This window comes from Leuciscus leuciscus, assembly GCF_965113295.1.
Source record: "Leuciscus leuciscus genome assembly, chromosome: 4".
In the NCBI taxonomy this organism is placed as follows: domain Eukaryota; kingdom Metazoa; phylum Chordata; class Actinopteri; order Cypriniformes; family Leuciscidae; genus Leuciscus; species Leuciscus leuciscus.
In genome coordinates, this window is record NC_138728.1 from 19189604 (window position 1) to 19215728 (window position 26125).

The window sequence follows — 26125 nt, forward strand, 5'->3', positions numbered from 1 at the left end:
GAATTGCACGCATTGCACAGGGCATGAATTGCACAGTCATCAAAGATGAGATTATTGTTGTGCAGAAAAAACATACTTACACTGTTACACACCTCGGCGCGTTAGTCGTTAGTAAATCGTAACTTTTTACAAATAAATGACTGGGAAAATAGGCATTCTTTTGTAAAAAAATAAAAAAATAATCTTGCTATATTGTTTATAATGAATTGATTTAGGAATACTAAGAAGGTAAGGGTAGTGAATGACGTCCCGCATCACTAAAGACCTGAGGTATGCGTTTAAGGGTCAAAGGATAACTTTGGCGATGTTTAACCAGCTTTGTATTGTTACAATGTTAGTAGTAATAGACAATTTGTACTCTTTCACTATGGTACCTAAATATACCAGTTTATTTGTCAGCAAATGTCAGCCAGAAGATGCAAAAAACAAGGCCCAGGTAATGTGGAGAAAGAATACACATTGTTCATTTACATGCTTCACCGACTTTGTAACAAAACAAAGTTGGTTGGAAAACAGCAAAGTTGTCTTTTAACAGAAAATCACCACGGTAAGAAAATAATGGGTACTGTGTTAAAATCGTAAAAGGGTTATATAAACTGAACTTGTCTTCACTTGGTCTGAGCGGTTTCTCCTGTTTAGCGTGCCAAGTTTTGAGGCATGCTTACAGGTTAGGGTATATACATCACTGCTACTCATGCTGTTTTTTTTTCTTCCTCTCAGAGACAACACTACAGGCTTTTTGAGGACCATTGTTTTGATAAATTAGTCCTGCGGTGGGAAAGCAGAAAATCACCAGGGACGTGGATTAGTTTAAACGAGGGTTCTGAGTGTGTGTTGTATGTGCAATTCTAAGAAGCCCATTTGTCCTCCCAATAGGAACATTTTGTTAAATAGTCACTCTCATCTGAAAATAACCTCTTGTCATTGCTCTTTCTTTTCACCATCTGTTCCTACCCCTCCATCTCTCTCTCATTCTCTCCATTCCAGAAAAACATTTTTACCTCTTCTCTCTTTAAATGTCTCCTCCTTTCACAAGTTTCTCACTCTCTCTCCCTCTTCCAAATGTCTTCCAGATATGCCTGTTTAAAAATGCATTGTGTTTATTACGGCTTATGAATGTTTAATCACGAGAAAAACACATCAGAGGATCAAGGGCACCGATTCATTAAAGGACAAAATTTTGTGTTGCACCTTGCACAATTGGCTACGATCATTCATAACACTTGCAATAATTGCCAAAGTAATTTGTTTACCAAACACCTGCGGTCCTGAGGTGCCCCGTTAATGTCCTATAACTGTACCTGCAATAGTTGCAGATCCCATCACTTCAAAAAAAAGAGTTTTCCTTCAACGCTGATCTGCATTATAGTGACCATAGTGATTTCAATTACAGATGTCATGCAAATAAAATTGGTTAGAGGCGTAAAACAACCAGTTCCAAATGTCTCTCTGCTCCATCTGCCACCTCCTTTTCTTTCTCTCTTTCTGTTTTTCTTTACTGTCAGCCCCTCTGCCAGTCTCACATGTGCTAGTCACTGTAAATGTAATGGTTGTCCAGCAGCGAGTGCTTCTGAGTGGCAGGCATATAGTCAGATGTGGGCAGGGAACTTAACGGCTAGATGAAAATGCCAAATGTATTACCGATCAATTCTAGTTCACGCTGTTTTTCATTGCAACTCGCGGGGGGGTATTTTTTGGCATTTGTTTTGCAACATGAAAATCTACGTCTGTCTGCGTGAGGGTTGAAGTCGAGCTGCTACTGACAGCCAAAGACAAAATATATGCCAGGCATGATCACTGGTTTCATATGATCTCTGGCAATGGTATTTGATTAGCTGCGTCTGAGGATGATGCCTGATCACACACAATTGGTTGAGTCCATAGGGCCCATTATGAGTGATTAGTCCAATTTAAGGGAAGTAACGAGAAGCGAAGCAAAGAGACGAAATGAGAAAAAGAATAAGTTGAAATTAGATTAGAAAGATGAGACAAGATGAAAGAAATTGAGAAAAGAACGGATAAAATAAGGCAAGAGAAAAAAGAATAGAGAAGAGATGACAAGAGGTGAGACAAGACGAGATAAAATGAGAAGAGAAGAAACAATGAGATAAAATTAAATAAGAGAAGTAAAACGATGGAGACAAGAAGAGATGAGACAAGAAGAAAAAAGAATAGAGCAGAGATGAGACAGGGTGAGACAAAATAAGAAAAGAACAAATGAGATGTGACAAGAAGAGAAAAGAATAGAGAAGAGATGATTAAATGAGAAAAGATGAGATCAAATACGAAGAGAACAGACGAGATGAGACAAAATGAAATGATGAGAAACTAAAAAGATGAGTACACAATAAGATACTGTGAGAAAAGAGAAGTGGCAAGATGTGAGTAGGCAAAAAGGAAAGAGAGGTGACGAGACAAGACAAGACAAAAAAAAAAAGACTATACAGAGAAACAGTGGTGGAGGGTGAGAGAGATCTCTGCATGTATAGACAGTGCCCTGGGACAATGTGTGCAGACACACACACTCAAAGCCAAAGCAGGCCGATTATAAAATCATGTACAGTCCATCGCACAAACATAACGTTCTCTGTCAAGTCGTTGTATTGCATTTACAGTTTAATGAAATGACCTAGTTAGAGTATCTTCCTGCTTTCTCTCCCTCTGTGCTTTCCTGCAATATTCATCAGAGTGTTTTTCACTTTTCTTCTCTTCTGCCTAATTGTCTTGTCTATAACGGTGATTAAAAGGTCAATGTCCAATCACTCCTAGCCATGACAACCCATCTTGAATGGCTGTCTATGTTGCGACTAGTTACTAGGCTGAACTTTTGGGTATTTCATCTCAAAACAGTCCTGAAACTGGGTTTATTGTCCCCTCGGGAGCTTCCAAATACAGTCTTAGCGGGCACACAGGACACATACTCGAGTTCAAAAAGAGTTTTAAGAGAACACAAGGGGTTTCGGATGTGTTTTTAACAACTAGGCTCGTCGCCAGTTATTGATAAGTATGATATTAAAAAGACAGGACATTTTTTCAATGACACAATGGCACAAGATCCATTTTAACTTAGTCTTAGCCTCACTCACAGTATGTTCACTGACCAAAGCACCTTTTTAAGTCATTAAGTCTACTATTACATGATAATAATAGTGTAATAATAGTGTAATAAGCATTGGATTTGTCACTTTAAATGTCAATTAGACAGTGGACAATAAGTGGAAAATTTTTGGCCAAAATAAGCTGCAGCTGTTCAATGGAAAGTTGCAAGCTACATGAGGGGTGATATACAGGGTAATGAACCCCCAACAGGGTGATCAGGACCTTAACATGAAGTATTTTACCTGGAAATTATCTTAAAGCTCAAACCTAACTCAGATTAAGACTAAAGCAAATCATTTCCTCATTGACGAGAGCTAAAAGATGCAATTTTGATGTGTTGTGCATGACAAGCACAGGGGCTGCAAAGTCATCTGTGACACCATTAAAAGTGAGACTTCGCAAGTTTGTGTGCGTGTTTCTTTAAGTTTCTTTAAGGTCAGGCTGATGCAATTCACAGAGGTTCTGTCTTATTAATAAATGTTATCTAGCCTTAAAAAAAGATGGCATATCAAAGGAATATCCCAGCGAGTGGAGAGAGGGACAATGAGAGATAAACCTAAGGTGTTTTGTCTGAACATGAGAGTTCTTGAGCTAACATTAATAAAATAAGGATTATGTGATGTCAGCACTGTGCCATTTCACCTATTCAAAACCGCACTTGGCACTCTTTGACCAGCACTCTCGGATTATTTTACCTCGTTTTGTCTCTCTCTCTCAGGCCCAAAAACCTCATGTCTCTATCAGAATGCAGTCCACGTGGGAACCTCAGAAAAAAGGAAGACCCTCAATTCATTCTCTCTTTCTGTCTCTCGTTCTGCAGGAGGAATGCACCAAAACACAGATGAATAATTTAGATTTTTTTTTTTTTCCCAAAGAAAAGGTTTGACGCAGCAGAAGAAAGAGCTGCTATAAAACATGCATGAGATACACGCGTCCACAATCAGATTGCTGATATGAAGAATTAATCTTATCTTTAAAACACGGCAGGACCACATGAAAGCGCAGCAGAAAACTGTTCATAAGTTTTTGGCTTTCAGATAACCCTATTACGGGGATGAGATGAGATAGATCTCCTACATTGTTCCAGTGACAACGCTATTATGGCCAATCAAATACAAACAGTGCCTTAATTCGAAGACGACCAATCAACAGAGATTAAAGACACAAAGGCACAATCCATGAATGGCAGTTAGAGTGAAGCGTTCAATGAGTGCTAATGTCAGTGTGACTATTCATGATCCTGTTGCCGGTAGATCAAAGGTTTGGCAGGAACTGTGTGTGTGTGTGTGTGTGTGTGTGTGTGTGTGTGTGTGTGTGTGTGTGTGTGTGTGTGTGTGTGTGTGTAAGGAGAAGGAAGGAGATAATAAGAAACTAAAGAACTTGTTAATCTTTGAAAGTTGGTGTGTCTTGTAGACATATAGTAGAGGTCTGCACAGACAAAATATTCATATGAAAATATAGGTAATTCAGTGTTATTTATTGTAGCAAATATAATGTGATAAAAAATGTATGCATTTAATAAACCTGAGTCATTTCAGAATAAGGGATATTCTTACCACTGGAGCCATTGATATGATCAGAGAAATTTAAGTTATTCACATAGAGCATCTTCTTTCTTTCAAAACTAAGATGGAACACAAGATATTAGAAGAGGTTTTGAAGGTGTCAATGCTCAATGCACATTGTTCAAACTTCGATGTTCTTTTAACTTATGTTTTAATGCATGGCGCACAGTGAGACGCAATGAAACATGCAAAAAATAAATAAATAAATAAATACAATAAATAAATACAATAAATAAATAAATAAATAAATAAATAAATAAATAAATAAATAAATAAAATAAAACCCAAGCCAAAAACGGGTACTTTTAGAATGGTTAACCCATAGATGTTCATTAATCACAAAGCTCATACACACACAGTTTGAGCTGTTCCAGTGAGTATTTTTTTTTCTCCTTGTCCTCCGTCTCACACATGCACACGTGCTTGAACTTCCAAGCGGCACCTAGAATAAGACAGCCAGTCGGGCATGTTCTATTTTGAGCTATTAGCAGACAGAAATTAATTTGTCACCTTCCATTAGAGGCCTGATTCTGGAGTTCTGTCTCCTCAATTATTTCCTCAACACACATACACACAGCAAAAGCCATTTGCCCCCACTATTTATATGGAAAATGTTTTGCTTGGATAGATGATTTTTCTTCTTCTACATTGTCATTGTATTCAGGTCCACATTTGCTCTTGACTGAACTCTGTAAGAGTGTACGTGTGTGTGTGTGTGTGTTTGTGTAAGTGTGTGTACGTGTTTGTGTGTGCTTCCAAATTGAAATAAGGACTATTGTGCTTTTGGATGCGGATTTGTCTGTGTAGACACTTCAAAGCCAGCACGCTCTCTCAAAGAATGACAGAAAAACAGAAGAGGTAGAGTATCTGTTCATTAGGATGTTAATGAGAGAGAGACAGAACAACTCTTTCTTTTTCTTCCTGGGTATTTTTGGCTATTGAGCAGCATCAAAACAATCTAAATATTTCCCTTTCTCTGTGAAAAGCTGTCAACAGCGGAATTTTTGCTATGAAATATCATCTTCAATGTCACGTCGATGAATAATCATAAAACAATGACAATAAATATGAAACGGGCGAAATTCTTCACTTTTATTCATTTATTTATTTCATTTAGAAGTATCTACACTTCTCCTCTCCAGTCACCCTACCACCTGCACGCTTGACCCCATCCCCTCACACCTTCTACAAGCCATCTCTCCCACACTTCTACCATCACTCACACACATCATCAACTCATCCCTCCACACTGGCACCTTCCCTACAGCATTCAAGCAGGCTCGGGTTACTCCACTGCTCAAAAAACCAACGCTAAACACATCATTGGTAGAGAATTACAGACCTATCTCTCTCCTACCATTCATTGCGAAGACACTTGAAAGAGCTGTCTTCAACCAACTAACATCCTTCTTGTCTCTAAACAACCAGCTGGATGTCAACCAATCTGGCTTCAAGAAAGGACATTCAACTGAGACTGCATTACTGTCAGTCACAGAAGCCCTACGGATCGCAAAAGCTGCTTCCAAATCTTCCGTCCTCATTCTCCTGGATCTGTCTGCTGCCTTCGACACGGTGAATCATCAGATCCTTCTGTCCACCCTCTCATCGCTGGGCATCACAGGAACTTCACTCCACTGGTTTGAGTCCTATCTCACAGGTAGGTCCTTCAAGGTCGCATGGAGAGGCGAGGTATCCAGAGCACATCAGCTGACCACAGGGGTTCCCCAGGGTTCAGTTCTTGGTCCCCTCCTCTTCTCCATCTACACCACATCACTGGGACACATCATACAGGCACACGGTTTTTCCTACCACTGCTATGCTGATGACACACAGCTCTTCCTCTCCTTTCAACCAGATGATCCCACAGTAGCTGCACGGGTCTCAAGCTGTCTGGCGGACATCTCCACATGGATGAAGGAACACCACCTGCAGCTCAACCTGGCAAAGACTGAGCTTCTCGTCCTCCCTGCCAATCCGTCTCTACAGCACGACTTCACCATCCAGCTAGAGTCATCATTAATCACCCCATCAAGATCGGTCAGAAATCTTGGAGTAACGTTTGATGACCAGCTGACCTTCACAGATCACATTTCAAAGACAGCTCGATCATGCAGGTTTGCACTGCACAACATCAGGAAGATCAGGCCTTTCCTAACTGAGCATGCAACACAACTTATCGTCCAGGCCCTGGTCATCTCTAGGCTTGACTACTGCAATGCCCTTCTGGCTGGACTCCCAGCATGTGCGACCAAACCCCTACAGATGATCCAGAATGCTGCAGCTCGTCTTGTCTTCAACGAGCCCAAGAGGGCCCACGTCACTCCTCTGTTCATCTCTCTGCACTGGCTACCTCTAGCTGCTCGCATCAAGTTCAAGGCACTGACGCTTGCTTACAGAACTATCACAGGCTCAGCTCCCTCCTACTTTCACTCACTCCTACGAGTCTACATCCCTACCAGACACCTACGATCGGTCAACGAGCGACGTCTCGTGGTTCCATCACAGAAAGCCACAAAATCACTTTCCAGAACATTCTCATTTACAGTTCCATGCTGGTGGAACGCTCTCCCCACCCTCATCCGGAATGCAGAATCCCTGACAACATTCAAAAAACAGCTGAAAACCAATCTCTTCCGTGAGCACTTAACCTTATAGAAAAAAAAAATAAAAAAAAAATAATCCTTTCCCTTTGAAACATCACTTATCAGGCTTAGGCTACTCTGAATAATACCTGAACTTCGTATTTTGAGCACTTCCTGCGTTGTTGTTGCTTTTGCCTCTTTATGATGACTCGCTGAACTTAGTCCTAATTTGTAAGTCGCTTTGGATAAGGGCGTCTGCTAAATGACTAAATGTAAATGTAAATTTACAGCATTTTATTCCCTGAAGTCCACTTTAATAATGCTAGTCACAGACATAATCACCATTTCCACTTTCTATATTACATGAACGCAAACATTTCAAGCTAAGCAAGATCAATCTCACGTCATTGCATTCTCACTGTATTCTCAGTTTTGCAACAACAAATGCTATAGCTAGCATTAGCATCAGCAGGTTTCGTTTTTTTAGGTCAACTACTGTCATGATACAGCAACAGTTTGAAGAGAATCTTGCTAAGCTAGCTAGTTAATGTTAGTTATAAACTGTAATTTACCGTTATAGTAGCTACTTGAATTAAGGAGCACTATCATATATGGGGAAAGCTAGCTGTTAGCATCCCCATTCATCTGCAACAACAGTGGCAAGTATTGCATTTCCCGAGAAACTATACATTCTCTCGCAAGACATTTACTCTCACTAACAAAACATCTGCGTCCTCTCACAAAACTATTCCAAAGTTTTTTGGGTCAACACACAGTTTCTTGGGGCAAAGTACAGTTTCTTAGAGAAACGTAAAAGTTTAGCAAGAGAAGGCAAATGCATTGAAACATAAATTTGAAACATAAATCACTTTATTATTTTTTTTCACCACATCCCTTTAGGGGTTCTGTAAACCTCCACGTATCAGCATTCACTGACGTTCATTAGGCTAGGCTACTTTGCGGAATACTAAGTAGTAATTGCTATGTAAATGTGGGCGGTCATTTGTTAATGAGCTCATGTTTATGACATAATAATCATGAATACTCAACCCAGGCTCATTGGGAAAATGTCTGCAAATTTCTGCAAAATTATGTTGCTTCATGCACGTTTCTCGACACGTTGTCTGTCCAGTGAAATGTCCAGTGAGTGGCTAAAAGGATTCCAAAACTGATGAATGTGAATCTGGCAATGTTGGTTACAATGGTTTCTATACGTATTGCTGCAGTTCAGAAATGAAATGCCCAGTGAGCCTAAATTGTGAATATTTCTTTATTCTTGCAGCTTAATTTCCCTGAATGTGTGAACTGAGGTGGAAGTGTACATGGTGGACGTGCTTTGCATGTGTGTCTAATGTTAAAGGTCGGAAAGCATTTTCAATTGGTCAACAAGTTTTTCTGACAACTGTCAAACTCATCTCCACACACGCGTGCGCACATACATGACAAAGATGACGGAGGCCATAGACTCAACCCTAAGGGGAATTGCACTTTTCTTTCACCCATACCTTACAAACAAACGAGTGATTCTCTCTCTTCAGCTTGAAGGAAGCATTCCTCTGGGTATGAGGCTGTCAACCTGACACTCATGTCTGGACTAGTTCATCTGTCCTGTGTGTGTGTGTGTGTCTGGGCTGAACTAAAATAGTTCAAATCCTATATTCTATATTCTGCTCTATTTTTGAGATCAACCACCCAGAATACATTTAAACCATGTGTGTGTGTGTGTGTACATACAGTATATTCTATGTGTGTGTGTGTGTGTGTGTGTGTGTGTGTGTGTGTGTGTGTGCGCGCGCGTGTGTGTGTGTGTGTGTGTGTGTGTGTGTGTGTGTGTGTGTGTGTGTGTGTGTGTGTGTGTGTGTGTGTGTGTGTGTGTGTGTGTGTGTGTGTGTGTGTGTGTGTGTGTGTGTTTGTACGTGTATGTGTGTCTGAAAGAGGTTAATGGCTCAGTCAGTAACTGGTCGAACCCAATAGAGGTGTTTGACGATTGATGGACCTGTATGGAATGTGCGGATGTGTGTCTGTGTGTGTGATTTTCTAGATAGAACGACAGAGTGAGAAGCCGAGCGAGAGACAAGTTCTTCCATCGGCAATGCTAGTGAACACACACTCATTGTGACACCACATCCTCTTCTCTTCCAGTAAAATCTTATGTAACATGGGCACACACACTTACACAAACACAACCTAACTGCTGCAATTACTAAAATGAGTCACGAATGCCACATGTCATGACACCACAACTGGTCACTTCAGTTAAAGCTTATTTAATATCAGTTTAATATCAAACTCAAAATGTAGTTAAGGGAATTAAAATTCAATATTTACTCACTTTCACGAAATTCCAAAATGAATTATTTTCTTCAAATCACATAGTTCTCTAGTCTCATTCGAGCTTGTAATTCAGACATGATGCATGAATACAGTGAGTGTCATTGGCGGCATGCCTAGTGACGATTGTAACTGACCATATTATCGCAAACAAAAACTAAATTACATTTTTTTTTGTTAACTGAAAAACAGCAAATAACATAAATGGGATTCAAATTGCGATACCGGAAGTCTACAAAACAAAACAAATGTAAACTGTAAAAAAATCTTGGTAACACTTTACAATAAGGCTAATTAGTTAACATTAGTTAATGTATTAACTAACATGACAATGAGCAATAATTTTGTTACAGTATTTATTAATCTTTGTTAATGTTAGTTAATGAAAAATACAGCTGTTCGAATACAAATACAACCTTTGATTTTATAGAAATTAATATGAACTAAGATTAATAAATGCTAAAGAAGTAGTGTTCATTCTTAGTTCATGTTAACTAAGGTAGTTAAGTAATGGTAACTAATGAAACTTATTGTAAAATCCTTTTTGAAATTGTAAATAAAACAAAGAATATACAATTTCAACTGAAAAAGTTCTTTCTACCTTCTACTTTGTGTGTGTGTGTGTGGTTTCTTTATAATTATGTGTGAAATTTACTAGCAATTACTGAGTGAAAAATGTTTAAAAGAAAATCCAAATGTCCGAGTAGTTTTAGATTTTGAGACATTATAAACATTTTCTCTACAAATATCCTCAAAGCAAGTGAAATAGCAGTCTCTTTTCTTCTTTAAGTCTGTGTACGTGACAGGCCACTCTGTGCTGTCTAACTGATTTAGATATTAAGGTCTGAGTCACTGTACGCATACACATTCGCATTACACAAGTCACATTGGCAGTATCCTCCTCCCAGATCTCATAAATATTAATCCCCCGTGAGCTCATTAGCATGGCCACGCTGCGCTGCACTGCCATCTAGTGAGACACTTCCTCTCATGAATATTCAAAGCGTGGGGGGGCCCAACGGTCGTTAGAGGAGAAAAATCGGGAGACAATACCCCAATCAGGGATGAGGGACGGGACTTTGTGTGCGAATGTGTAATTAAGCAGAGCATTCAGACTCTTTTATGGTGTTTCTGTTTAGAGGCTCTCGTTTATTCCAGCAAAGTGTATGAACTGGGCTAGATGAACAACAAATGCAAATATTTGACTGAAACGCACAAACATAAGCAAAAATATGAGGCTATTCCACCATGAGGGTATTAGTGATGTGACATGGCGTTTGTTTAAACGCATTATGCTAATGTATTAACGGCTTACGACAGGATCCTCACATTGTAGGTGGGACGTGGTGTTTTTGGATTTCCCGTTTTATGTTTGTAAATTTACATTGTGTACGGGAGGCTTTGTGAAATGTTCCACCGGCTGTTGGGGGCCGCTAGCGTTTTTGTGCACGTACGTAATGTTAGACAGCTGTTTCTCGATCCAGAACATCTGTGAGGTATTAGGATTGTGAGTAACAGTAGGGCAGCACTCCAAGGTCTCACGCCTCATATCACTCAGCCTACACGAGGCCTCACCGTGGAGCTCGTCCAGGTGCCTCCCCCTAAAGACGGAGATGGGGTCCTGTGGCGCAGCTCGTTCAGAGGGCTGCCTAACGAACCTTTCACAAGGCCTCACCTCGGGTGGCTCATTCAGAAGCCTGCAAATGATGTTCTGTTCAATGGAAACAAACACTAGCCGGCTATTGTGAAACGAGTAACAATGGTTATGGAGAGAGAAGTCGAGAAACAGTATGGCTTAGCAATTCATGTAATTGATTTCATAGCAATATTCAGTATTTACATCTTCATACTCGTATGTATAATGAAATACTCAGATTTGCAACTTTATATTCAGAATTTGCAACTATTTAACTTGGATTTGCAAATATCAAGATTTATAACTATACAATATATTCAGATTTGCTTTATATTGTGTAAATCTCTCTCTCTCTAGATTTACACAACATATTACAATTTTTTAACTATATACTTGGTTTTAAAAAGTATAATTTACTTTCTTTCTTTTTTTTTTACAATTTAAAACTATACATTTAGATTTACAGAGTGTATTCAGAATTGATAACATAATCAAGATTAACTATCCAGATTTACACATTATATTCAAAATTTACAACCTTATAATCAAGTATGTTTATGCAAATTAAAGTATATATATATAATTATTATTATTATTATTATTATTATTCAGAACCACAACTAGTTCTGTTATTCACAAATCTAAAAATGTACAAATAAGCTGATATATTGAATGTTCTAGCATTACTCATTAGGTTATTCACTTACAATCAACATATTCTTTTTTTTAAAATCATTTAGCATACAGTGTTGAAAGCTTTTTAATTTTGAATGATGTATTTTTAAATAATTTAAACATACTGTACAACTATAATCAAAAGAGTATTAACTTTGTATCTAGATTTACACAATATTTACAGAACCTAATCAGAATTTACAACTATTTCATCAAATTCACATCTTAAAAGGAGTCATTTCATGTGCATTCTAAATCATAAAGGCAAAAAAATAGACTGAATGTGATTTGAACATCACACTGGAAATGTTTGAGCAATGCTTTGCAGATGTGCAAAGAGAAAACACATAGAATATGTGCCATCATCAGGGTGACGCAAATAAGAAAGATGCTTTTGACTTTTCCATTCAAGTTTTATGTGTTAATGTGTTTTTGGTTTGTGTAAAAGGTTTTTGGTCCACTTGAATTTTTTCTTGGAAGGACATATTTGCAACGTTTTCTCAGCTGAACGGTCGATATTGATATTGAAAGAACTACGTCTATCTATTTTCACAGACGTCAAATTAAATACGGCATCTGGCCTGACCAAAGTCTATAGTCCCACAGTACTATTTCTTTTCAGTGATCTGTCTCAATGTGATCATTTTGAAAGGTTCTTATGAAAGGCCTAATAATCAATCTACAGAAAAAAAGAAAATAAAAAAAAACAGAGGATAAAAGAGAAAACAGGCCCATTCAGATTTACAAAATACATTAATCTACGCAAGGGACAAACCTGAATACTTGTAATAAACCTTGAAGGTTTATACTTGCGATATCCAGGGACTATTTTTTCATGTTTCTTTCTCTCCCTCTTTTCCTTTTCCTCTCTCAGAGTTGGATTATAAATAGTGTTGATTGACAGGTCTGCTTGGATGGTAATTAGAGCGGTTGCTGGGGTGAAGGGGGCGGGTCAGTCTCTGTGGTGATAATGAGGCCGGGTCCCACACGGGCCGCCATGACGGTTCGGTAACCGTTCTCTTGTGCTGCCATCCCGGCTCCCATAATTATCGGTTGTTTTCTCTATGAGAACATAATCGCCACGGAGAGATGCAATTAGCTGACAACCGATTCCGCCCCCACCCCCCTCTTCCTCTCGGCCCCCCCACTGCTGTTAAGACCCCCGGTACCAAAAAAAAAAAAAAGGAGTGAAAAAAGAAAAGAAATGGTTTTGATGCAGCTAGCTAAGAGGCAGTCAGTCATTCAGCATGAGGGAATCGGTGATTGCACACAGGAGCTAATTACACAGTCACATGTTCGTTCACTTCCTTTTCTCTTTGTTATGCGATGGATGTTGAAAGAAAAAGATAAAAAGAGAGATTAGAGTATCTCTGCATCTAAGTTGACAACTGTATTTCGGATGGTAGCCCATAGGAAAGAAAAAGCACATAGGAGGTGTCTTAAACCCTATTGTTCTTCTATTCAGAGACACCAAGGCCCCAAACATACTTAATTTCCAGGATGAAACTTTTTTGTTGATTCTAAAGAGATTTTAACTTTATATTCTTTATTCACCATTCAGATTTATTCAACAAATAACATGCTTCAAATATAGCTATAGCATTATATTTTCTTTTATTACAAAGTGTTAACAAATCTAAATATATATATATCAAATTTATATTTTAATACTTCAGTATACTGTATATATATATATATATAGCCTATATATTATTAATTTAATTTAAAAAAAAAATTGTATCTAAAATGCATTTCAAAAACATCTAAATATAATATTAAATATAGTAATAATAACTTAATATAATAATAAAAATTCAAGAGAAAAAAATTAGAGAAGGTTCATTGCAAAATTATCATTTGGGAATGAGATTAAATATTCATTGTATTTATTTTCAGCACAAGTCCCCCCACCCCACACCTTACTATATAAATTAGGTTTATTATAGATTCCATAGATTATTATTCCTCTGGGAGGAATTTTCCCTTTAGGCCCGAAACATACTTTGCACATACATTTCTAGTTCGATTGCATGTGTCAGAGCGCTATTCATAACCCATCGCAGGTATGCACTGCATTCTCAACATTTCCACAAGGGGTAATAGTATGTATTATCATGGATAATTACCATTATCATGTATGTATCTATTTTAAGTTTGCTCTTTCAGGTCAACTGCTGTTTGAATTCTGAGATCTGTTACCACTACGGTAATGCAAGGATGAGTTCGCCCAAGCCTTCGCATCAGCATTAGTATACTTTCATAAAGCATGTTCCTGTATACTTACATTTACACACAAACCCAAAAAGTACTCCCCCCCCCCTATAATTCTTACTAATACACCAAAATAGCATTCCCCTTTCCTCCCTTCCCTGTCATATCCTCTGCTCTATATCTCTAGTTCATTTCCTCACGCTCCAGAGGTGTTTTGCTATCCTTGTGAATTTCAGAGTGTTCTTTTACACTTCATCTGCATATAAAGTCGCATGAAAATTGCTTTAACCGCAAGCACGCAGACACACACGACTTTTGGCGAACAGATGAATGCTGAGGTAATTCTGGGTGTGGTGCAAAAGAGAGAAGTTGGGGGATTCGATCAACAATATTTGGCAAATTAAACCCATATGCACACCCATTACATCATCATGTTCCTGGAAAACACAGATCTTGGATGGGGAAACATGTTTTTCTTTTGGAAACCCCATATTATGTTAGTTTTTTTTAACACACAAACAGTGGGCGGGAACTGATAAGCGGGTTTGGCAATGGATTCGAGGTAGACGGCATATTAACTCGAAACATATGGAAACAACGCTAGGAGGGATTGAGGGATATTTATTTGCTATGATGGATATTTACTTCAGTCAGTTGTTGAGTTTTGAGAAAAATCTCCTTTGAATTTAGTATTTTGTCATGTCATATTCACTCATTTTACTGTAACGTCCACAGCATTTTCCGAGGGTGACATATTTTTTCCCTTTTTCTGAATGCCCTTGAAAACTCACAGGCTGTCTGTCAATCAGCCAGTTGCCGGCGGTAACCCACAGTGCATCGGTTTAACGACAGAGAAGGTGCCGAACTCCGGCACCGGCTTTGAGTTTCAGTGTGCCGCCCTGAGGAAGAAAGCTCCTCTCCAGATGAGACGTGACAATTTATTCTTAACAGAATTCCCGATGAAAAATAGGTGTAGCTATTTCAGGATCAGCAGTTTATCAAAAAAACTCTCAGCAGCTCTCTCTCTCTCTCTCGCTCTTTCGATGTGTCGTCTCATAGCCGTGGGGCTGGGTTTAATGGCCCTCAGTCACAGATCTTTACCAGCCTCAACTCTGCACCCTCGACTCTGAGAACACCTTATATTTCTCGATCTCTTTCCCTGTCATCTTGCTCTCCGCTCGTAATCAAAAATTCTGAAAAAAAACACGTTAAAATCGGCACAGCCTGAGCTTCCTCTTTCTTCTTTCTAAAAATCCAACCATTCTCGTCTGCTGATGTCCTTACATTGGACGCTGGCTTCAGATGCATCAGGCCCTTGAATGGTACTGGAATGCTGTTTGAGCTTGTCATTAGCACTGTTCTGAAACCCTACTGCCTACATAGGCAGCTACCTTCTAAGAGGGCATGCTAACTGAAATGGAACCGCATAAATTATTGATTTAGAACAGACTACACAGGCAGCCCTATGAAAAAGAGCGCCTCAAGAGACTCCGCTGCCAATTAATTCCAATGGAGTTTGACGTTAGCATGTTGCTCAGCTAAAAACACAAAACTTTAATATAAATCGACATAACAGAGGCAAATATGGGTAAAACTGTTTATTTATAATTAGATTAACCTATTGTAACTGTTTGCTATTGTATATCGTACAATATGAATAGATTTAAAGCCGACAATTCTATGGATTTGTCCGCCATCTTGGATAAAAAGGCAGCATCCAACTTGAAATGGTTCCTCATAAATGACTTGAATTCAAGCGGTCTAGGTAGGCAGTAATAAAATGCAAGTTGGCATTTTGCTAAGCTAAAAGCTTGATACTCTAATGAACATAAAAACTCATGACGTATACAAATGTTGGACAAAATAGCCCATTTTTATTTAGATTTAACCTGATACTTTTTCAGTATGAAACAACATTTCTCTGAGCTCGTCCGCCATCTTGGAAAATGTTTTCCCACTGAGCTCATTGTAGTGCATTCTGGGATTGCTTTCTCTTTGAAGGATACACATTTTTTAAGCCAACCTGTTGGAACGGAAGTCAGAAGTACACCTAAGATGCCTTAAAATACGGTCTAGGCAGGCAGCTCACTTTATTATATGGTGAAGTTATATTAAACATTATTGAGAGCATACATGGAAAAGGTCATGAAGGTTTGTGTTTGTTGGATAAGCAATCCAGCGATCAACCCAAGGTCTCAGTTAAAAAATAAATAAATGAGGAAAAAATGGACAGCATTTCTGCTTTGTGTGTATGAAACAGAAAAAACTAAAACAAAAACATCACATCAATATCACAGTCAACACACTATTGAACAGCCAGAACTGAATACAAATAATTGACAGAGAAAGAGAGACAGTCTTACCTCTGTATAGTTCCAGTCAGATCACTTGCGTCCTGCCTGTGAGAGACAAAAAGAGAAAATTAAATCATTAGCTCAGTGAAAGTCAAATACATAACCATTTTGGTAAGCAATGAGCAGTTACAATTATACATTTGGCAGACACTTTTATCCAAAGGGACATACGTTGCATTTGAACAATTCATGCATCCCCTGGTAATCGAACCCATGATCAAAGGTGATGTTAGTTCCACGCCCTATTGTTTGAGCTCTAGTGATACTGGTAACAAATCAGGGCCAATTCTGCTTAAACTGACACCAATAACAAGAATTAAACAATAGCCTACACAATAAAAATTATATTACATTTTTTTTTTTTCTAAAGTCTAAATGGGTTGTTTTAGCCATTTATCATTCTATTTAAATTAATAATTAATATAATTTTTTAAAGAAAATAAACAATAAATACATTTTAATATTTAAAGATATTTAAAATAAAACAAACACAAATTAATAAATATAAACATTTAAATAAATCCATCGATCAATAAATTAACGAACAGACAAACAAACAAACAAATAAATTAATAAAATTTATGAATAAAATGTATGTGTGTGTGTGTGTGTGTGTGTGTGTGTGTGTGTGTGTGTGTGTGTGTGTGTGTGTGTGTGTGTGTGTGTGTGTGTGTGTGTGTGTGATAGTACTTAAGTGTATGTGGTTATTTCTGCAGGGAGCTCTCATGCATTGCTTTAGCTGCAGGTGCATTCAACATCTGTATGATAACATTCACTTCACTGCTGTCTACATTACACACACACACACACACACACACACACACACACACACACACACACACACACACACACACACACACACACACACACACACACACACACACACACACACACTACACCCCCTTCTCTCCGTCTTTCTCTCACACGTCCAATCATCCACACCCTCTCTCTCTTTCCCATCCCTCCATTCTCCTGTCATTTCAGAGTGTTCGGCTTTTGGGAAAACATGAGTGCTGAATGTTTGAGGCGAAGGGTGCCTGTATTAATGTCTCTCGCTCGCTCTCTCTCTGTCTCTCTCTTTCTCTCTCTCTCTGAGGAGAAGCAGACGGACATATGGAGCGTCACAAGCCACTGAGCCCAAGAGAAGTGGAGAAGAAAAAATGGACAGCAAGAGAGAGAGTGTAAGAATAGTACATTGTGAGCACCTCTTTCAGACTTCTCTGACATATTTATATAAAAAAATATATTAAAAAAACACATCCCCACTGACAATAAGAAAGGGCTAATATAGCACTTCATTAGCAACCAGTTCCTGGTATGAATCATAATTTACACATTATGCTGACTGAGGCAAATGGTTCTGCACTGTAAACTTAGTGTAATACTGAAGTATACAGATCCAGTATATCCTCTTATTTTATTTCCCACAAAATATATGACGTGGGTACCGTACAATTCTAAATGCAATATAACAAAAGTCATATTGAATGAATGAAAGTAAATAAATAAATAATTACAATATATAATATAATATAATTAATACAACACAAAACAATACAATACAATATAATATAATATAATATAATATAATATAATATAATATAATATAATGGAATGGAATATAATATAATATAATATAATATAATATAATATAATTTGTTTCATAAAATTTTCATATCTATATTGTATTTTTACAGTATTGTTTTCTTACTGTAAAAATTGCTACAGTAAAATGCTATGATTTTAAAAAGTAAAAACAGCATACATGAATTGATTTTCATATTGGAGGAATGCATTATATTAATAAAAAAATTTAATAGTAAAATTTTCCTGAAAATGAAAATTATGTCACAATGCAAAAAAAAAAAATATATATATATATATAGTCTAGATTTTTTTTTGTAAAATATAAGTTTCATCCATGTATGTGTTTGTGGCAACATGCATGCTTTTCTGTTTGTGGGAATAAATCAACTGAATAAAAACCAGCAATCACTTTGTGCGACCTTTACAATTGCGTTTACGAGAAGAAAAAACAAACAAACATCCAGTACCATTTCAAAACTGGCGTGAAAAGGCAGACTGCTGCATTCAAAGAGCAAATCAATTGCGGCCAATTCACCATGGCTAATCTTGGCCCTCATTCAACATGGCACCCAAGCTCAGGTAATCAAAATGAGCTCTGCGCTCTTCTTAGCACCAAACAGCCCACTCCAAATTGTTTTTCTTTTCTTTTTTATGCTTTTTTTTTTGTTGCTTCGTATCCCTCCGTTCCCCAACCGCTGAGCTCCTGCTGTGTGTATGAAGAAAGAGACCGTGCCTCCCACCGCATGTTAATAAATTGGTCCCCTGTGGACAACGGGGAGGAGGTGTGCGGTCATGATTCTGAAAGCTTCCGGTGAAACGGGCGCTGTTTGATAACAGCTGCCGTCAGCGCTGTTGAATAACAGGATGGCAGCTATACACTTATTAATGGTGAATTATTCCTTTATTCCGGCCCAAATGAGAGGGATGCAGAGGGATAGCATATGCCGGCACTGGTGATCAGAGCAAAGGTGGGCTGGAGGTTACTTTCCATTTCAAAGAGCCACACAGCGAGAGGTCTGTCCACGGTTTCTGCCGTATATACCTTCGCATTGAGCTTGACTGGGATTGAATTCTGCAAGGCCTTAACACAGCTGTGTTTTCACACACAAACATTCTTCTCCCCCTCCAACATGTAAACGGTGGTGAGAAATTGGGGTTTAGAAAAGACAGAATATATACAGTATACATATATATATATATATATATATATATATATATATATATATATACACTCACCTAAAGGATTATTAGGAAACGATGCCCAATTGGCACTAAGGGGCCTAAAGTGTGCCAAGAAAACATCCCCCACACCATTACACCACCACCACCAGCCTGCACAGTGGTAACAAGGCATGATGGATCCATGTTCTCATTCTGTTTACGCCAAATTCTGACTCTACCATCTGAATGTCTCAACAGAAATCGAGACTCATCAGACCAGGCAACATTTTTCCAGTCTTCAACTGTCTAATTTTGGTGAGCTCGTGCAAATTGTAGCCTCTTTTTCCTATTTGTAGTGGAGATGAGTGGTACCCGGTGGGGTCTTCTGCTGTTGTAGCCCATCCGCCTCAAGGTTGTGCGTGTTGTGGCTTCACAAATGCTTTGCTGCATACCTCGGTTGTAACGAGTGGTTATTTCAGTCAAAGTTGCTCTTCTATCAGCTTGAATCAGTCGGCCCATTCTCCTCTGACCTCTAGCATCAACAAGGCATTTTTGCCCACAGGACTGCCGCATACTGGATGTTTTTCCCTTTTCACACCATTCTTTGTAAACCCTAGAAATGGTTGTGCGTGAAAATCCCAATAACTGAGCAGATTGTGAAATACTCAGACCGGCCCGTCTGGCACCAACAACCATGCCACGCTCAAAATTGCTTAAATCACCTTTCTTTCCCATTCTGACATTCAGTTTGGAGTTCAGGAGATTGTCTTGACCAGGACCACACCCCTAAATGCATTGAAGCAACTGCCATGTGATTGGTTGATTAGATAATTGCATTAATGAGAAATTGAACAGGTGTTCCTAATAATCCTTTAAGTGAGTGTATATATTTATTTTTATGTATTTTTATTTATTTATTTTTTTTAAGGCTCCAGTTCCACTCTGAACTGACATTTTTAGGGGCATTTTGGGTAGAGTAACAGGAAATTATTGGGAATAGGCACAAAAAATGTGATCAGAACAGGTTGCAGGCTGGACTCAAACACATTACCCACCAGAGCACCAAGGCTGATCATGTCAGAGGAATGTGTCATACTGCACACAACACCAACAGAAGTGGAAATATAGTATTGTGCACACACAAACTTAGCTTTACCAGCCTAAGCTATACAGTAAAGTATATATACTTTTTTTTTTAAAGAGCTTAGCCTAAGCTATTTTGCTGGTCTTAACAAATGTTACTGGTTAACAGTGCTAAACTCTAATAATCATTAAAACATATACAATTACTGAGTTTACTGTAATTAGTTTATGAACATTTTTCTCTATTGAATGAACTATATTTACATACATTTGGCACTGGGGTTGTCGCAGTATATTCTAGAAGACATACAATACTGCCTTTCAGATTAAGTATCTTATAAGGCAACGTGATGTGGCTGCATAGCTTTTGGGACAGCTTTCGTGTCGAAACTTTGCCTATGATGCATGCTTATCAGGTTCACTAGGTTTAATAACACACAAATTTTGTTGCAGTGTGCAGCAGAAATGAAGAGGTCCAAGCAGAACGTCTACTTCAAATAAATAAATAAATCAATAAATAAACCTTACAATTCGCTAGCTAAATTCTGAAATACATGTCTGAAAACACTTTGCTCCTTTAATATGCCGCAAGATTCCAACAGAAAATTACCTTATTAAAAAAAATGGAGGGTGGTATAGATGGAAATGAAACATCTCCCCTCCTTCCCTGTCTCTATCTATCATTCTTTCTTTCTAACTGTGCCTGTTTCCATCTCCTCTCATCTGTAATCATTATCTCTTTTTCTCCAACAGCCCACCATCTGTGTGCCGGCGTCTCTTTTACTCATTCCGCGCTTTACTTCTCCGTCTATCTATCTGTCTCTCGCACAAACACACTCACATCCTCTCTCTTATCAAAGCCCTTGTGCAACAGAGTGTATTTTGCAGTATGTGCTTTTCTTGCTTGAGAAATTCATCATGTTTTTGAGTGATAATGCACTAGCTTAGACAGGTGGAGTGTTTTAAAGTACTCTAGACTAGACTAGAGGTGACAGCAGTTACTAAACTCGGTCCTTGCTGAAATAGGAGGGGTTTTAAATTATTTATTTATTTAAATGTATTTCTATATATATATACCACTCGTCACTTTATCACTGCGTGACAGCACATAATCAGAATATGGGTGTTTAATATATAATTATGTGGATAAGAATTTTGGACCAATGAGATTTGCCAGTGGGCGGGGCTACACAGCATATAGCAAGGAAAATAGAAACCAATAAACCACTAAAAAACACATTTCAATGATTAAGAAAAAGAGATCATTTGTATTGCTTGTTGATGTATAGTGTTAGTGCTGTTTGGGACACAGAAAAATAAGTAAAGTTTGTTACAACGTGTCCAAATAAGGCGAAACAAAAAAACATCACTGTACTTTAATGTACGGTAAGTTAGATTTCCTTTCTTTTTTTTTTTTTTACTCTTTTACCAGCCATGATAGGACACTTTGCAGATCGCTTGAATCAGCATTTTTAAACGAATCTGTAATGTGAACAAATCTCGTACACTTCCATGGACTGACAAATTTTTTTTTGAAAGAAAGTATTCCATTGACCTACTGAACGAATGTTCAATTATGTTTTATTATAATGTGTTCAACGAACTGAACAAACTGTGGACATCTTGGTTTGTGAACTAAAGGAATGACCCAAGGTTTAGTGGACAAACTGAATGAACTGGGACATCTCTTTCGTGAACTAAATGAACGAACGAGGCATCTTGTATTGGAACAAACTGAACGAACCTGCACAACATGAAGACTGCTTAAACACTTTTCTGGACTGTGTGTTTTGTGGTCAGTTGAGCCTCAGGTTGCAATGCCTGTTTGATTTGAGTTAGGTAGACCGAAGCTGATACTCTTTCTGGGTGACTGGCACTCAAGAGAGACACGTTTAACCTCTTGTGAGGAAGGAAGCTACTGACCCATGACACCCTCATCTCTTCTGACAAGATTTAAACTCTTGTTAAAGTTCTCCCAGTATTTCCTACTCAAAACACAAGGAGATGTTGCATACAACTATCCAAACAAGACTGAAATCTGAAATCTTCAAGACTGAAAGGCTTTTTCCAGCCCAGAATAGCTTGTCTTGGCTGAAAATGAGTGGAACGGGTCCAGCTTGGGTGGTAAAAATGGGAATTTACACATATTTCCGATAATAACTGTGAAACAGACAAAAGAAAGCTACAGTATCAGCAGCCGCTGTAAAGGTTTTGGTGTAATATGTCGACTGTTTCGTTGTTCTGATTTAGACATTTCAGACAGCGCCTTCGATCACTGCCAAGTGACTAAACCCCTTTCCTTTTCCTCTGTCTCATTTTATTAGTTTGTCTGAGAGAGTGCAAGAAACAGAGAGAAAGGGGGACAGACAACAAACTTGTCTAGGAAGTTCAACGCCAGGCTTCATTTGACACGAATTGCTCAAAGGGTGAATTTACTGTTCTAAGCCCAGACCCTATCAATCTAACACACATCGGAGTTATACAGCGGGTTACATAACCTTAAGCAACAGATTAGACAACACCATTCATCAATCAACTGCACCCTCCCTTTCTCATAAGCTCCATTACCCACAAGCCCTCACAGATCTCAGTTTATGAGGCATTATGAGCTATTAAAGTCTGTTGCTAAAAATCCATAAACATAAACGCCGTATGTGTACCACTTATAAATGAAGACGTGCACCTTATAAAGAACTGTAAGAGAAAGAACACACACACACACACACACACACAGGCAGAGTGTGGCTACAGAACAGTCGTTTTAGCTGGTTTATGAGACTGGCATACATAAAGTCAAACTGTCCCAGGACACATGGCTAATGAGAAACTGGCTACAATATCAATTCATCCCTCCAGAGAGAGAAAGAGACAGACAGAGAACAGACCCACACACCAACCTAATTATGATTATGACATTTAAATTAAAGGTGCTTTTCCATGCAAAATCTCCGTCACAATGATAGGGTATTGTAGGCGGCTGCAAGCTTTTAAGGTGGTTGATTGGGCACTCTGGGTAGTTGTTAAAAAAAAATTGTGCATTACTATGCAGCTGCTAGAGTGTTTGTAAGTGGTTGCTAGAGTGTTCTGACATTGTGTCTACTCGCGTCAAAGTGAGCATTCCAAATGAATTTTGTCCCGTTCGAGGAAGTAGCGCAACCGCATGGAGTTCGCCGGAAATAGAACTGAGTTGCTTGGGTGATTCTAGGTCAGGGGAGCCCAATCCTGGTCCTGGAGATCTACTTTCCTGCAGGGATCGGTTTTAACCCTGTTCCAACACACCTGTCTGTAATCATCAAGTGTTCCTGAGGAACTTATTCAGCTGGCTCAAGTGTGTTAGATCAGGGTTGGAGCTGAACTTTGCAGGACGGTAGAGCTCTGGGAACAGGATGAGGCACCCCTGTTCTAGGTGGTTCCTTGGGTGTTCTAGGACGTTTTCCAGGTACTTTGGATGGCTGCTAGGTGGTTGTTTATGTCAAAGAGTCTCCATGTCAAAAGAGCCCATCCCCAAGTCTCTATGATATTCTGCTGCTACTTAACTCTATGGAAATTTTAATCTATTTCACCTATCAAATGAAAATCGTAAATGAGATTGCTTTTTAAAATAAAAGCACAACCCTCTTCGAGGTTCTGCAGCGAACTACAGGTTAAGATTTTATTTAAGCAGAGCGAGGGGGCAGTATATACACATGACGTGTTCTTGCATTCAAAACAGCTAGACACAACACAGTGCAATAGAGAAGAATGCAGGAGTCTTGACATGAAAGTTGACAGGGCATCTTAAATACATGGCGCAAGAGACTGGAAACACAGCGTGGCACGTCGCAACTTTCTAAGATGTCCCTCTAGCGCATGTTTACCCAGATCAACAATCAAAATATAGCACAGATGGACCACAAGAACCCATCCTGTGTGAAAGGCCCCTAACAGCGCATTGGATGCTATGAAATGGGTTTGCCATGAAATGGGTTTGCCATTGAGTGCAGGACTGTGTGTGTGTCTGAGTGTGTTGCATGGTAGACAGATGTGCCCCAGCAGCTGTTCTAGATGCTCTGGCTCTCTCTCTCTCACACACACACACACACGGCAGTGTATCACCTGACGGCAGAAGGCTGGTACGCAGCCAAACACTGATCCTGCCAAAAAGTGTCGCTGCCAAATAATGACCCCGCAGAATAACATACCAATTCTTACGCTTCTGCGAAAAAACAAGCAAAGCATATGTACGTAGCCACCATATGTGATACATTTTGGTTTGACCTCTTTGTTCTGACTATCAATGACAGTGAGTTGAGCAGCCTCGAGTGTCTGCCCTAGATGAAGTGTGTGAGAGTAGTTATAAAGAAGCTAAGCCTTTGGGGAGCTGCTGTTAGCATCACACAGTTTTAGCACTGCATTAACTGTCCTAGTTCTTCTTTAATGTATGCACTAGTGTCCAACAGAGCAACGCTAACATTCAATACCCACTCGCTAAATTGTATTGCTCAGAGCTCGCTCTTTCATAGCTCAGGAGATTTCACGAATCCTCAGTTATGTGTAAATTAAGTATAAACTTAGTATCTCATACAATTCTTTAGGAGCAGTGTTGTTATAGTGAACTAAAACGATTCAAATTTGTTTTCGTTAATTGAAATTAAGCCAATTCAAAACATTGTATACTCAGTAGTGCATTTATAACAGGTAGAATACAATTTGCACAATTTAGCGCATATACCTAAACTTTTTGGGTGGATGCTACCATGCAAGCTTATTTGTTGTTGTCACCTAATGAACTTTTCTGTTTGTATTTACGTATATTAGGCCATGGTCTACCAATCGTCTAAGAAATCTACAAGGCATGAACAAGGTCATTTATGGGCCAGAATCAAGGATTTAACATCTTGTCATTGGCTGTATGTGGCTCCTGTGTTGCAGGCCCAATGTGGGAACCTTGTTCTAGAGGATAAGACACATGTGAGATTACTGTTGTATTTTCTCCCAATAAAATATATTGGAAGCCAATGTCTCCATTTGTTTTCATTGCTGTCTAGGAGAAACAAATGAGATATTAAAGAAATCTAATTTGTGATTTATTTTTTTCCTAGCGTGAGAGATATGTAAGGAAAGATTCATCCATAAAGCACTTGAGCAATAAGGGTCTGTTGAAATGGAACAGCTGTGCGGTGTAACAGGAGAGCTGTGGAACGAAAGGAGGAGGTCCGAAGACATGCCAAGATTTCATTAACTGCCACATTGGTCTGTATTCAGGCATGCTGGCATTGTAAAGCCCTGCTTCAGTCTTCACCTCTAAATGCAACAAGTTCAACAAACTGCTCTCACACCTTATTTACATGACACATGGGTGATAGGATGCATTTAGTGGCTCAGACTTTATAAATTGTGTGTTTGGTGGTCTGACTGAATTGTTTTTACCTAATAATCATTATCAACCAATAATATCATATGTACCTAACATGTTGTCACCAAAACAATCAAGTATTATGATGTCCTATTTCCCCGCCATTTCCGTAATTTTCCGTCTTTCTTTGTTTTCACTGTTTTATGAAGGTGCCGCTATTACGCAACTTTTGAAAGAGCACTGCATCTCCAGATCAAAACACAGGCGGAAAAAGAAGCAGAAACAAGTGATAAAACCATTGCTTATGCACAATCTAGTCTTTGGAAAAAAGGGAAGAAAAACTTGATTTTCTCAGGGTTTAGGTCAAAATATTGCTTAAAGTGTTGATTAAAAAAAAAGAATGCATGAAGTTAGAATAAAACTATTTTTTTTAAGCAAAGGTTTTGTTCTTTCTTTTGATACATTGCATGTTCAGATATTCATACAACAAAATATTCTGAGGGCCA

General features: G+C 38.6%; 1 protein-coding gene and 2 long non-coding RNA genes across 6 annotated transcripts in view; 2 read left to right on the forward strand and 1 right to left on the reverse strand.

Annotated features, from left to right (window-relative positions):
- Positions 1 to 26125, reverse strand: part of celf2 (cugbp, Elav-like family member 2) — a 148926-nt gene that overhangs the window by 95782 nt on the left and 27019 nt on the right. For all 4 annotated transcript variants that reach the window (XM_082168230.1, XM_082168228.1, XM_082168250.1 and 1 more), the window contains exon 2: positions 16463 to 16498. In XM_082168230.1, the coding sequence (XP_082024356.1) occupies positions 16463 to 16498 (36 nt within the window). The remainder of the gene's footprint in view (positions 1 to 16462; positions 16499 to 26125) is intronic.
- Positions 7 to 4863, forward strand: LOC309497910. Its single transcript, XR_014205743.1, has 2 exons — positions 7 to 4405; positions 4450 to 4863. It is a non-coding gene; the product is annotated as an uncharacterized lncRNA (long non-coding RNA).
- Positions 4901 to 26125, forward strand: part of LOC309497909 — a 43383-nt gene continuing 22158 nt past the window's right edge. Inside the window, exons 1-2 of the long non-coding RNA XR_014205742.1 lie at positions 4901 to 5783; positions 7537 to 8968. This is a non-coding gene — a long non-coding RNA (uncharacterized lncRNA). The remainder of the gene's footprint in view (positions 5784 to 7536; positions 8969 to 26125) is intronic.